The following is a 14014-nucleotide window of genomic DNA, read 5'->3' as shown; positions in this document are numbered from 1 at the left end:
TGCTCTTGGACCCTCAATTGCAGGTATATACTTGACATATGAATTTTACAATCCCCGGAAAACAGTTTTTTCGAACTTAGCTTTTGGTTAGTTTCGGAAGCTAGACATTTAAAGTGCAGCTCAATTAACAATTTTTTTTCTTCATAAATGTTTCCTTATTCAAGTTCGTTCAGCAAGCATCATCTTTCATGGTGTTACCAATTATTGAAACCAAAGTGTTTGTACGTCCACCATTCCAATCATGGAATTTCTTTAGGCTCTTCACACCCAAGATGATAGCAAATTATCAAGCATCAGGCAGTAAATTGAGATCCATAAGGAAGCATGAATCAATGAAATCAGGCTGATAGTAAAACCCGCTCAGCGGTGCATCAATGCAGTCTGTTCTTGAAAAAGTAGTCAATTTTACTGTCTGTATATTTTACACACTTAACGATAGATATTGTAATGTCCACGGTCAAACCATGTTGCGGAACTTCATTGTTGTTGGAACTATGATTTTGCAGTTTGTTGATGAAAAAGTAAAGTGGATGCACATTGACATGGCTGGGCCTGTCTGAATGATAAGAAGCATGTGGCAACTGGATTTGGCATCTCAACTTTGTGGAATGGGTCTGAAGAACTCTTCTTCTTAAATGAAAGCTTGGAACATGCTCTGTTGTACGGTGGCAGACCGAAAAAAGGAGAACAACCTGTTCGAGGTTGTTGGGTTCTGTAATATCTGTCCGATAAATAAGAAGCTTGTTGTTCGAATACTGCTCTGTTTTCTTTGCTTTTTGTAGCTTGTCCTACAATGTTATAACTACATAAAAGCTTTTTTACCAATAAATCTCTTCCTTCTCATGTTTTATGGTGATTGTGTCTAACTATATATATATATATATTTCAGGATATTTGGGTAACTTAAAAAAAACATAATGGGTTAAAACTTCTTTTTGTTTAAGTTAGGTGTTTCAACTTGACAATTATTCTCATATTGGGGCTTAAACATTTTTTTTTATCTACCAATACTTTGATATTTCCTTGAAAATTTTAGAGTTTTAGCTTCAATGTGGGATTAATTATCAAATTTAGGTCTTAATATGGAACAATTGTCAAATTCAGGGACTAAGTTGGACAAAAAAAATTCAAACTTTAATACGAGAATAATTACTAAATTCAACTCTTAAATAGGGATTTAACCAAAAAAATAAAAGGATAATTTATCCTACAAAACACTTCATTTCTCCTAGGTTCATAACAATTGAGTAGGAAGGAAGTAGAAATAAAAATAATAATTAAAGATAGTTACAAAGTGATTACTAAGAATACTTATAATTATGGGAAAATGTTGCTAAAATATTAAGAAAGTTACATTAAAACAAGTTACATTGGTTCACTAATTATTTTCCAGAAAGTTTTCTTAATAAAAAAAGTTTATTATTAACAATTTAATGTAAAAATCAATTAATACATTCATTTAAACTAAATTTAAATAAGTTTAAATATTAATATGTACGTAAATTAGAATATAAATTAAATATAATTGATAACACTTAAAACAAATTTAAATTGATTTTAGGATTCTTTATTAGAAAAACATTATAAAAATAATATAAATAAATAATAAGAAAAAATCATTTGTCTCAAAGCAAATAAATAAATAAGCATGATGATGAGAATTTATAATTTGGTGACCAAAATATAATTTATGCCGTATATGAATGATTAAACTTATATTCACCATTAAAAAATTTACTTCTAGAATACGAAGGCTAGGGTTAACCAAGTAAAATCTAATTTAATTTTTTTAAATAATTTTATTATAAGTTCTGATTATATTTCTTTTTAACGCAATCCCTAAAATTACCTATAGCTCCTCCCCTACCCATAGATAGAAGGATAATGTACTTTAGTGCACTTAAACCTACGTCCTCTTGTATTGACAATAATACCCATGCCAATCGAGCTAGACTCAATCTATAATTTCTTTTCTTTTTTTTATGTTCATGATCTAATTTTTCCTTGATGATTCATAAAAGTGGAATATATATATATATTAGATATCAATTATGATTTTATTTAAAGGGAAAATATGCGAAATTTCATAAAAATAAAAGTCAAAACATGCTTAAATATTTGTAAAATTTAGTCCTTTTAGTTTTATTTTAGAAATTTAATCTATTTATTTGGTAGATTTTAAAATCTAAATAAAATTATTAATATTGTTAATATTTTATTAAATTAATTGGTGCTACATTTTTAAATTAAAAATATTCATTTGGTAATCATGATAATAAAATTGAATTTATAATTATATTTGAATTTTTAAATGCAAAAAGTAAATTGACTAAATTTTTAAAATAAAAGTAGGAGGATAAATTTCTAACAAATATACATTCCTACCATTTGGAATTAATTGCACTAGATATACCTAAACTATGACCCTAATTTAAATTGGTCACGAAACTTCAAAATATTCTAATTACATCTCAAACTATTGATGTTATATCAATTAGGTCCGTTGATTATTAAACCCGTTAATTAACAGTTAAATGACATGTCAAATCTTATGTGACATAGTTTAAAATATAAATTTCAAAGAAAAGTAAAAAATGACCGTATAATTTTAAAACTAAAAACTAAAAAAAGAGTGAGTGATAAAGCTTTTGTAAAAGCTTCGAAAACCTAATAATCAATATTTGTACGATATTCATTTTGCTTTAAACTATGCTACATAATATTTGACATCTCATTTAGCGGTTAAATTAATTATCTTGGTAATGGAACGACCTTATTGATATAACTTGAATGGTTTGGGATATAATTATAATGGAAATTTAAAATGAAAGTTAGAATTGAGTGTGTATAGTGCAATTAACCCTACCATTACTGAAACAAACACGTAACACATGTAAAACCATCAGAGTCGACTTCATCAAAAATCAAGACCGTACATAGGAAAAAATGAAGCAAAACATGGTTCGTGGGTGCCAATGGAGGAGAAAGCTTCCCTTCATCAACATATATATAGTCGTTTCTCTTTTCCTCTCATTCTTCCTAACAAACTACCTCCTTTATTTCTTTCTCCATTTTTCCCTTCGTTTCTTTCGTCCCAAACAAAGACCAAGAAAATATTCAACTCCATAAACACCACAATCGTGTCTTTTCAATAGGGAAAAAACTGGGATTAATCCAGGCTATCTGATCAAGATCCATAAAAAGGAAATTAAAACCATGGCGGGTCGTTGTTTTCACGTTGCATGGATCTTCTTCTCCTTGTTTTATCTCTTCTTCCTTCCTTCTCATTGCTTCTACCTCCCTGGTGTTGCCCCTGAAGATTTCAAAACGGTCAGTTACTTTCTTCACATGCATGCATGCATGTCAATGTTGATTTATGCATCATCTTCATTATAATGTGTTTTTGGATCTTTGGGTCGACTTGGATTTTCCATTCTGTTATTGGGTTTTATTCAGATCTGCGTTTTATGATCTCTGAAAGTTTGTATCCCCCCCCCCCATTGTTTAAAGGATCCTAACATTATTCAAATTTATGTATTCTTCCATCAATGCCAGGGGGATCCATTGTTGGTGAAAGTGAATAAGATAAGTTCAACTAAAACACAACTTCCTTATTCCTACTATTCATTGCCCTATTGTCAGCCTGATCACATAGTTGACAGTGCAGAGAATCTTGGGGAAGTCCTTCGTGGTGATCGAATCGAAAACTCTCCTTACACGGTGGTGACTTCACAACTATGATTTTCTTTTACGTCTCTTTACACTCTATATCTTGGTTCTGTTTTGTTTTCAGTGATTAAAAAAAGGATCATTCTAATTTGCAGTTTATAATGAGAGAATCACGAATGTGCAATGTTGTATGTCGTAAAGTTCTTGATAAAAAAGCTGCAAAAGCTTTCAAAGAGAAGATAGATGATGAATATCGTGTTAACATGTGAGGGCTCTCAAAATTTCCCATTTTCAGCATTATTTCTTCTTTTGAGTAACAATGGAATGAATATGTTTTTTATGGTTTTGTTTGTGATATAGGATTTGGATAATCTTCCATTGGTTGTTCCTATAAGAAGGCCTGATGTTGAAATGCTGTAGTGTACCAGCATGGTTTTCATGTTGGTCTCAAAGGGAAGTATGCTGGGGTAAATACTAGATTTATCAGCTTGTTTTTAGATTTATTTTTATTTTTATTTTCAATTTGATGATGCAAACATAGCTGGTTTGTTGTTGTGAATTGTAGAGCAAGGAAGAGAAACATTCATTAACAATCACTTGGCATTTACAGTCAAGTTTCACAAGGATCCATTGACAGAAACTGCAAGGATTGTTGGATTTGAAGTCAAGCCATTCAGGTTATTAGACTTTGTTGCCTTCAATATCTCTTATCAATGGTGTTTATTTTCTGTGTTTCTTAACAAATCATGTTGATGAATGCAGTGTTAAACATGAATACGAGGGTGAGTGGAACACGAAGACCCGTCTTACGACCTGTGATCCCCATGCAAAACGTGCGGTAACGAGCTCTGAATCTCCACAAGAGGTTGAAGAAAAGGAGATCATATTCACATATGATGTTGAGTTCCAGGTCAGGTCATGTACCTCTATGTAAATTGCATATGTTACTCGAACATATTCCCGAGCAACATTGGTTCTTGCTACTTGTTACAATTTGACTAGTCTATTTGATATTATTTCATTCTAATCACCTTGCTCCCAGTAATCTTGCAGGAAAGTGATATAAAGTGGGCATCTCGATGGGATACCTATCTTCTGATGGCTGATGATCAGATCCACTGGTTCTCAATTGTTAATTCTTTGATGATTGTTCTGTTCCTGTCTGCAATGGTGGCGATGATCATGTTGCGAACTCTCTATCGTGATATCTCCAAGTACAACCAACTCGAGACACAAGAAGAAGCTCAAGAGGAAACAGGGTGGAAGCTTGTCCATGGTGATGTTTTTCGGCCTCCAACAAACTTCGATTTACTCTGTGTGTATGTAGGAACAGGAGTTCAGTTTTTTGGTATGATTCTTGTTACAATGATCTTTGCTCTCCTTGGCTTCCTATCACCTTCAAATCGAGGTGGATTAATGACTGCCATGCTTCTACTCTGGGTCTTCATGGGCCTATTCGCCGGATACTCGTCGGCTCGGCTATATAAGATGTTCAAAGGAGCAAACTGGAAGAGCATCACACTCAAACAGCTATTAATTCCCTGCAACTGTCTTTGCCATCTTTTTTGTCTTGAATGCATTGATATGGGGTCAGAAATCCTCCGGTGCAGTACCATTCGGAACCATGTTTGCTCTCGTACTTTTATGGTTCGGCATCTCCGTCCCACTCGTGTTTGTGGGAAGTTATATCGGTTTCAAGAAACCTGTAAAAGAAGATCCAGTGAAAACTAATAAGATCCCAAGGCAAGTCCCGGACCAGCCGTGGTACTTGCACCCTGCGTTTTCAATCTTGATCGGGGGCATACTTCCATTTGGTGCTGTTTTCATTGAGCTCTTTTTCATCCTAACATCAATATGGCTGCATCAATTCTATTACATATTTGGATTCCTCTTCATTGTCTTCATCATTCTTGTTGTCACTTGTGCCGAGATCACAGTTGTTCTATGCTACTTCCAGTTATGTAGTGAGGATTACCAATGGTGGTGGAGATCATACTTGACTTCCGGTTCTTCGGCACTTTACTTATTCCTCTATGCTGCCTTCTACTTCTTCACAAAGCTCGAGATCACGAAACTGGTATCCGGAATGTTGTACTTTGGCTACATGTTGATTGTGTCGTACGCGTTCTTCGTACTCACCGGTACAATCGGTTTCTATGCTTGCTTCTGGTTCACTAGGCTCATATACTCATCGGTGAAGATCGATTGAATCCGTTTTTCGTGCGACTCGAATGAAATTTGCGGGTTTAATTCATCATGAGGATGCTCAAAAATCAAACCCCAAAACTGAATCAGAAATGCAGGACATTCTTTTGCTAGTGGACTTCACCAATTAAGTTTTGAATATTTTGATCATTGAAATGGTTTAATTTTTTTTTAGATTTCTCCATGGTAGTTCTTTGATTAATTTTTAGTTGTTAACTGATTCCATTACTGGTTTTGGACTAAAGAGATTATGAAGCAATCTCTTTTTTAGAAGTCATTTTTCTTTTTGTCTAGAAATTAAGGAATTGTTGTATTCAGAGTTGATAGTCATGTGTCATCCTGCAATTCTGTCAATAAAGAATTTTCATAATCTTCCAATAAAGAAGATGATCAATTTATATACATTGTAGCAGGAGTTCAATTACTACTGAAAAATAAATAAATAAAATTTTGTATAAAAAATCAAAGAGTAAATTGATCATTTTATTAAAAATTAAAATTTTTATCTATTTTTACTGTTAAGTACTATCGTGATTGATGATACTAACATGGATCGATCGTTTTCATTCTTTTTAAAATAAATAAATAATATCTCATAGGTAAATGGGAACTATATGTAAACCCATAGGCATAAGAATTAATGAAGCAACTTACAGTCTTTAAAATTTAAAGCAAGCCTTTACTTACAACTGTATTTCCAAACTGGAATGTCTATGTATTGGGTATATTGGTTTCAGATCTTCTAATCAAACGTAACAACAAATATAAAAATAACATCATGGATTACATATCAATCTCCGTCTTCAGCAGTAAAATCAGGTTCCGGAGGCTTTTGTAGTTTCACCAACTCCTTTGCGCTCTTAGCGTTCCGGTTCCGATGAATGCCACGAAGTGCGTTTGCAGCAAACTTGGAAGCTAAGAAAGTAGCACCGATGCTGTATGAACCTCCACCGCTGTTATTGCGGGTTCCATCTGATCCTGCTGCTGCTGCTTCCTCTTCTTCTTCCTTACGACGAAGCTCCTCCATGATCTTCCTCTTGGAATAACGCCGCCAAGCAGCTTGGATAAAGCAAGCTGCCCAGGTTCTCCACTGCTGTGAATGAAAACGGAATGTATGTTGTACCTGTCTACTGTGAAGACGCCTGAATTGACCGGCAACAAATTTTAATTCCTCAGCTATGAGGGCAAAAGCTTCGACCTCAGTTAAAGCCTTCACTGTCCGAGTAGATGTTGGAAGGCTAGCACCGGTTTTGGGATCCAATGCCCAAGTTAGAAGTTCCTCTCCACAGAAATCTCCTTCTTTCAGCAAACTGCGGTTGAAAAACCCACTCCTTCCACCATCTGTTGTTACACTCTCAAGACGGCCACGAATAATGAATAGCATCTCATCAACAGGATCCCCCTCTCGGACTATGTAGGTGCTCTCAGTAAACAGGCATGGTTTCAGCCGTTCACAAATGGCATCAAGCAATCTCTCATCCATACTCTCAAACAGAGGAACCTAGAAAAATGAAAGCCGTTAGCGCATACGATGGTGCCAAAGCAATACAATATCGGATGCCAGTCGAGAAAAGACCACAATGGAAGGATCATACAAAAAAACAGGAGGAAAAGGAAATGGAATTGAAGGAAAATTTATTAAGCCTATGCGTAAATACGGAACTGAATTGAAATCATGAAATATAGCAAAAACAACTTCTAGAGACACACCAGATCATCCACTAAACGAAGATAGTACAACATGCTACTGATCACTTTCATATATAATGCAAACACGAGATTTATGTTATGGGGAAAAGTTGTATTCCATAGGCTTCAGAACATGGACACAGAAAGACAAGTGAAAGGTAATCCATTGCACGAAAAATAAAAAAACTTGTACTACTCAGTTCTCACTACTGCTACTAAAGAAGACACCAAAACACAAAGAAAAGAACTTACCCTTCTAACCAAAGCCAGACAGAGGTGCCTCTTAATATCTCTCCTCAGATCCTTTGGGAGGCTCTGGACCAAGTTCTCTTCATCAACACCACGTGTTTCCAACCACTTGTATTGGTCATAACGCCTCACCCGTTCCCTCAAGTCCTGGGGAAGCATACGATGATGCATCCATTGTTCTGAATCACGCCTTTTAATCCTCATTTCTTCTAGCCGAATGGTGAGAGATTGAAGATAGGTCTGTTTACAACATTGAAAACAACAACAATGCCAGAACATTCTCAAATCAATTTTGCTTTCTACAGTCTCAAGTCTCAACTAACTAACTGGCTAAATAAAGCTTGAGATAATATTCAAAAATCTACCTGCATGTTTCCAATCAGAAGCGCAAAGAGAATGAGTCCAAAAATGGCAAGTGCGATGGAGAATATGACCTCACCAGGGTAGGTGCTAGTTTCAAGTCCCTGGCCAAGGGTACTGCAAATATATTGAAGGAAATACGCAGAAGAATCTTAGGAATCAGCTGAATATAAGTTAAACACAAGCATAGAGAGCATATAATAACAAGAAATTAACCGTGCCATATAAAGGATAAGTCAAAACAGTAGGTACCAAGGGCAAATAACCAAAAATCAAGTTAGGAAGCATTAAAGCATAAGGGGAGAGGCCTTTTATTTATTTCTTTATTATATAGTCTAGCAACTAAAGGCCAAAGGATTGATGAAGATAGGAAGGTAAGACTTCAAAAAGAGTAGCAAAGATGGTACAAATATAAGACTAATGTTCTGAAATGGCAACAATAACTCATAATCCATGAGTATGTGGGTACACGTGGCTGAGTTCTTAGGGTTCAATCAGTAGGAGATGAATGTGTAATAGATGCTGCATTAAACATCCAAGTCCCTGTAAATAGATCACAAATAACAGAAAGCAGAACACAACCTAGAGTGTATCTATTTCGCATGCACTGCCAAGAAGACAAGAAAACTTTCCACACAAGTAGTGTCTTGCAAGTTCTCTTTCAAACAATCATGATAAATGATGATTATCAATGTCTGATATGAAAGCAACTTCTTGCTACATAATAATCTAATATACAGTGCAGAATATCATATAACAGAATCCACATTTTATTTTCTTATTTTCTTATTATATTAATCAGCAGTTAGAAGGAACATGATTTCCCACCTCAAATTCTGTAGACCCCACCATAAACAGTAGCAGTATTTGGAAAAGAACTTTGTTGATGAAACAATACCAGATGACAAAGCATGTGTGAAGATTCCGAAATCAAATGGAGGATTATCAATATTGTCATCAGCTGGGCACTTTTCTTTAAGAACAGTGTCTTTGGTATTATTCCATACTCCATAACCTTCCATATGCTGATTCCCGCAGTATAAGAAATTTGTATTGCATTTATCCCTACCAATATCCTTACAAGCCTTCTGCCAGCAAGTATCATTTCGTTCTACGGCTACCCAGTACCAGAATGCCCCTACTATCTGAATCATTCATCCAAAAAAAAAAAAACACAGATCAAAATATAATTACACAAGTAATCAAGTTTGTTAAAGAACAGATTAGAGCGAAAATTGTGACCTAGAGATCAAAAGATGGCCTAAATCAAAGAAGTGGAGAACAAATAACAATAGGTTTTATTAGTGCAATAAAGATGCATATTGATAGGGACTTACATGACTACAAAGCATATATAATAACAAATAATATGCAGCTCCAGCCCAAGCAGTTTCAGCAAAGACACCTGTTGTCCTTTTCATTTCTGATGTTAAGGGTATAACTCTAAGAAATCGAGGGATATACTGAAACAAGACGATGAAAAACAAGGCCTGTTTTGTTGCTAGCACATCTGAACCATTGGAACCATGAAGAAATCGCCAAACAACAATCTGCATTTATGAACAAAATAATGAGAAAACAGCAGGTGCATTTGATCAGCCACGTTGCAACTAGGATGTCATGCAGCAATGATAGCTCATCAACATTATTCCCAGGTAGATTTAACTACTACTCCTTAATATGACAATGCACATATAATCTTAACTTGGACATCCCTAATCAGCATATTAAGCACTTGAAGGAAAACAATATTCAACCAGATTTTCACTTAAAAAATCCTATGGATGTTATATTCATTCTGTATTAGGAATTGAGAATATTTAAATTGGCCTTACTTGCGTTCAAGGCATTACCTATGTGAATTAACAGTAGCCAAGGATGACAGAAAAAAATGCAATGAAAAAATTACTTTAACATAGTCCATATTTGCAACACAAACCATCAGTTGCTCCCTTGTTTCACACTTTAAATAACAGAATACATGCAGTAAAGAGTGTGTCAATGTGAAACAAAAAAGAAGCAAGTATACAAAGAAAGTTAATACACATAAAGCAGACAATAATGAAGCAAAACAAGAAGTAAGAATGAACAATACTACAACATTAGATGGAATACAAATAAAATTGTGGCTCACCAAACATGGATACATGAGAAGGAAAAAAATCAATAAAGAAAGATATAATGCAAGAAACAGAGAGCTAGATGCATTAGAACAAATGATAATATGCAGCATTCTGCTATTGAATACTGAAGGAAACAACTGTTAAGACCTGTGGTAATGGAAGCACAGCAAGAAAATCAAGGAAGAAATATTGCAGCATGTATCGCTTGGCTATTCGTGCAGGATCAATCACAAGTTCACCTCGTCCAAAAACTCGAGAAGACGGTGCAATGTAAGCAGTACGGAACTGAAGAGCCATGCGGATAAGATAAAAAGCATCTATAATCGTCCGCAGAGTGGTTGCAGTGACTGCTAAACTTTTATCAATAGTAAGACACTTTTCTGGATCATTAATAACAGGAAGAAAAAAAAATAGAGGGTCCACTGATACAGCCAGAATACACGATATGAAAAATAATTTGTTGCATAGCAAGAGGAATTTATCCTGCGGATCAAATATTTTCTTTTCTGATACTTTAAGATCCTCAGGAAACACAACTCGAGAAACCCCAAATCCAAGTGAGCGACCAATTGACTTAAGTCCTTCAGATCCCTTTCTGATCCCTCTCTTGAAAGATCTAGACGTTGTATTGTTTGCATGGCCAGAACGACCTAATCCCTCAATGTTAAACCCACAATTTTTCAATCCTGCAGCAGAGGGTGATGATGATCTAGAGTCCAAGTCATCCAACCTGGAGAAAATAGAAAGAAAAACTTAAAGATGATATGTCTTCACCTAAAATAATTTACCCAACAGCAGTAGCTATCAGCCTTAAACTCTAACCACGAGAGATAGAGAGGGAAAAGAACATTCAGAATAATGCTTTTGGTACCTGACAAAATTCTCCCTTTGTCCACTCATATACTGAGCTTTATGACCACAATCAAACATTTTTTACAATAGAGTGCATAAATACATCCTGCAATCCAGCAACAACGATTCAATCGAGTGCCAAGCAATTAGAGAAGTTTCTTATGCTATCATTCATGATCCAGCAGTTAAGCAGCTACAATTCCAGAAGATAGCAAAGCAAAGAAAATTCCAAATGTTTGAACACAATAAGGAGGAAGCACAAACCTATTTTCCCGTAAGACCAATCAAATTTATGATCGCAAGAAGTAACATAACTGCATATAATTTATGTCTAGTTTCTAAGAGATTTCAACGCTATAATTGGAGAAACAAATTCCCATCATTCAATCCTTTCAAGTGGAGTTCAGTTCCAGTTGAAATAATTTGGTGAATTAAATTTAAACTCAGACTCAACAAATGCTCCAGAAGACCCTAAATTTAAACATCACTCAGATGTTTAGTGTTATACACTTGTTGAAGAACTGAACTAGTCCACATATCTCAAAATCACAAATTATCACCCTCCTTCAAAATTTCAACTAGCCATATGCCTCTACAATCTCTATTTAGAAGCTAAACATAATTTTAACCGATACGCATAATTACCAAAAGCTGAAAATTTCATCTCTTTATCTACCGATCAAGTAACAACCATAATTTCAATAAAAATCTCTACCTTTCCTAATCCTTCTATCTTTACCAAGTTATTTTGCTAGAAATCGATTAAGCTAAACCTAATTGAAACCTACACACACCTCTTCTACAGTTACCAAAAGTCGCAAATTTCATCTCTTTATCTACTGATCAAATAAAAACCATAATTTCACTAGAAATCTCCACCTTTCCTAATTATTCTATTTTTAGCAAGTTAAATTGCTAGAAATCGAGCAAATTCTCTACCTATACTACTGGATCCCAACAAATGGCTGCAAAAAATAGCTTGTCCTTTTCAAGTATTAACCAAGCTTTCAATCTATTAAAGAATCAAATTTACTATCCTTAATTAACCGCTTAATCGAACGGAAAGTTCACTCAAAGTAACGAACGACAAATTAGAAGGCAGAGTTGACTTCTAGATTCGAAACTCTTAGCTAAAACTTCAACTCGTATAAATCATACCAACAAAAAATTGAATAAATTACAAAGAAAAAAGAAGAAAAAGATCATAAAATTTTCAAACTATAAAGCAAATTTAAGAACTCATAAAAAAGTTAAAAAAATTCAGTACATAATTATAAAACTATCTAAAATAAAATTAATTAAGATGAGGAAGAAAACTTACAGAGAAATCCTTCAAATTTACTTCAAAAATGAATTAAAAGCTGCCTAATAATGTAAAAACAAAACAGATTTACACTTAAGCGCGACTGAAGAAGAAGAATGTGGGAGAAAAAACATGAAAGACAGACACGAAGATAATATTTACCGAAAAAGGACGAAGAGAGAAAGGGAGTCAAATTGGGAAATGTCCAAATGGTCCCCTTTAGCCTTTAGTTCACCTTATTTTTATGGTTAAATTCTGCAACTAGTCCCTGTATCATGCGTGAAATGTGAAATTAGTCCCTTTACTTTGGTATTTTTAGTTACTATACTTTTCGAATTTTAAAATTGCACTCCTCATCAAATAATAGTTGTTAAATTCATTAAGTCAATTTTGTCTATTTCCAAAATTTGGCAGTGAAAACATATTATTACATTTGTAATATGGTGCAATTTATTATTTCTGCATATTACTCACAAAAAAGCCAATTAATTGATTTAACTATTGTCATTTGAGTCAAAAGTCAAAATTGAAATTTTGGAATTAAAAAAGTATAGGGACTAGGAATGATACAATTGGAGAATATTGATTAAATCTACAATTTTACACATTATACAAAATTAATAATACAATTTAACCAACCAGATTTGACTACTACCATTTGAATCAGGATTGAAAGTTTAATTTTCGAAAAGCAATGCGGCTAAAATTGACCATATCAAAAAGTATAATTAAATCTAATCAAATTAAAATATAGGGACTAAATCCACAACTTATGCATAGTACATGGACTAATAGCTGACCTATTTTTACCGTATGAATGGCCAAATCATGAATTAATCAATGCTTTTAATAGAATAACACAACACAATCTTAATTACATTATAAAGAAAATAAGATTAAAGGAGAAAAGGAATTTATTTTGAGTCGATCTTAGATAAGTGGAATCTAATTCTGAAATTTCTGATTCTTTGTAAAGATTATGCTTAGTTCACTGTATACAAAATAAATTCGAATATGTTTTTAATCATTACTGGGTAGCTAATTAAGAGATACCTGTAAAAAATAATGTTCACATTTATGAATGAGAGGTGATATGTTTCCCTTATATAATTTTGAGGGTATTTGGAATGATGAAAGGTGCTAGAATTTAATTACTGGAGAAGGAATTTTCATTATTGGTATTGTACCAAAATACGATTACTTCGAATATATAAACCCTTAAATACTAAATCAAACATTAAAACTAAATCCAGTTACCAATATCAAACCATGCACCTACGTGCATGTGTTGTCAACATGCAGCCATCATAGCACTAACATTGTGCTGCAGATGCCGGTAAAGCTACCTGCAAAATAACATGTAACGTTAGCCAGGCAACATTTGTTGATTTTCAAACTCCATTGACACCAACTGAAGACAACCACATATGGATTATGCTATTAAGGAGCTAGAGAGTGCCTTAGCTAGAATTTTTTGTTAAATTCTGCTTTTAGTCCCTGTATTTTACAAAAGTTGTAGATTTAATCCCTTTGATTTGGTCATGTTTAGTCCCTGTACTTTCAA

General features: G+C 34.0%; 1 protein-coding gene and 1 pseudogene across 1 annotated transcript; one reads left to right on the top strand and one right to left on the bottom strand.

The window, feature by feature from the left end:
- Positions 1-3044: 3044 nt before the first annotated feature.
- On the top strand, positions 3045-6256 carry LOC121225170 (transmembrane 9 superfamily member 10-like; annotated as a pseudogene).
- A 259-nt stretch (positions 6257-6515) lies between these two features.
- On the bottom strand, positions 6516-12644 carry LOC107888420 (probable cyclic nucleotide-gated ion channel 5). The gene is made up of 8 exons (XM_016812524.2): positions 12469-12644; positions 11167-11253; positions 10443-11025; positions 9510-9722; positions 9001-9317; positions 8178-8289; positions 7816-8052; positions 6516-7375 (listed from the first exon to the last, which is right to left on the bottom strand). Exons 2-8 carry the CDS (start codon positions 11223-11225, stop codon positions 6665-6667), a joined length of 2232 nt encoding a protein of 743 aa, XP_016668013.1. The 5' UTR covers positions 11226-11253; positions 12469-12644; the 3' UTR covers positions 6516-6664.
- Positions 12645-14014: the final 1370 nt, after the last annotated feature.

This window comes from Gossypium hirsutum, chromosome D13 (assembly GCF_007990345.1).
Source record: "Gossypium hirsutum isolate 1008001.06 chromosome D13, Gossypium_hirsutum_v2.1, whole genome shotgun sequence".
NCBI classification, from domain to species: domain Eukaryota; kingdom Viridiplantae; phylum Streptophyta; class Magnoliopsida; order Malvales; family Malvaceae; genus Gossypium; species Gossypium hirsutum.
The sequence above is the reverse complement of the archived record's forward strand: the minus strand, read 5'-3'. Positions and strand labels throughout refer to the sequence as shown.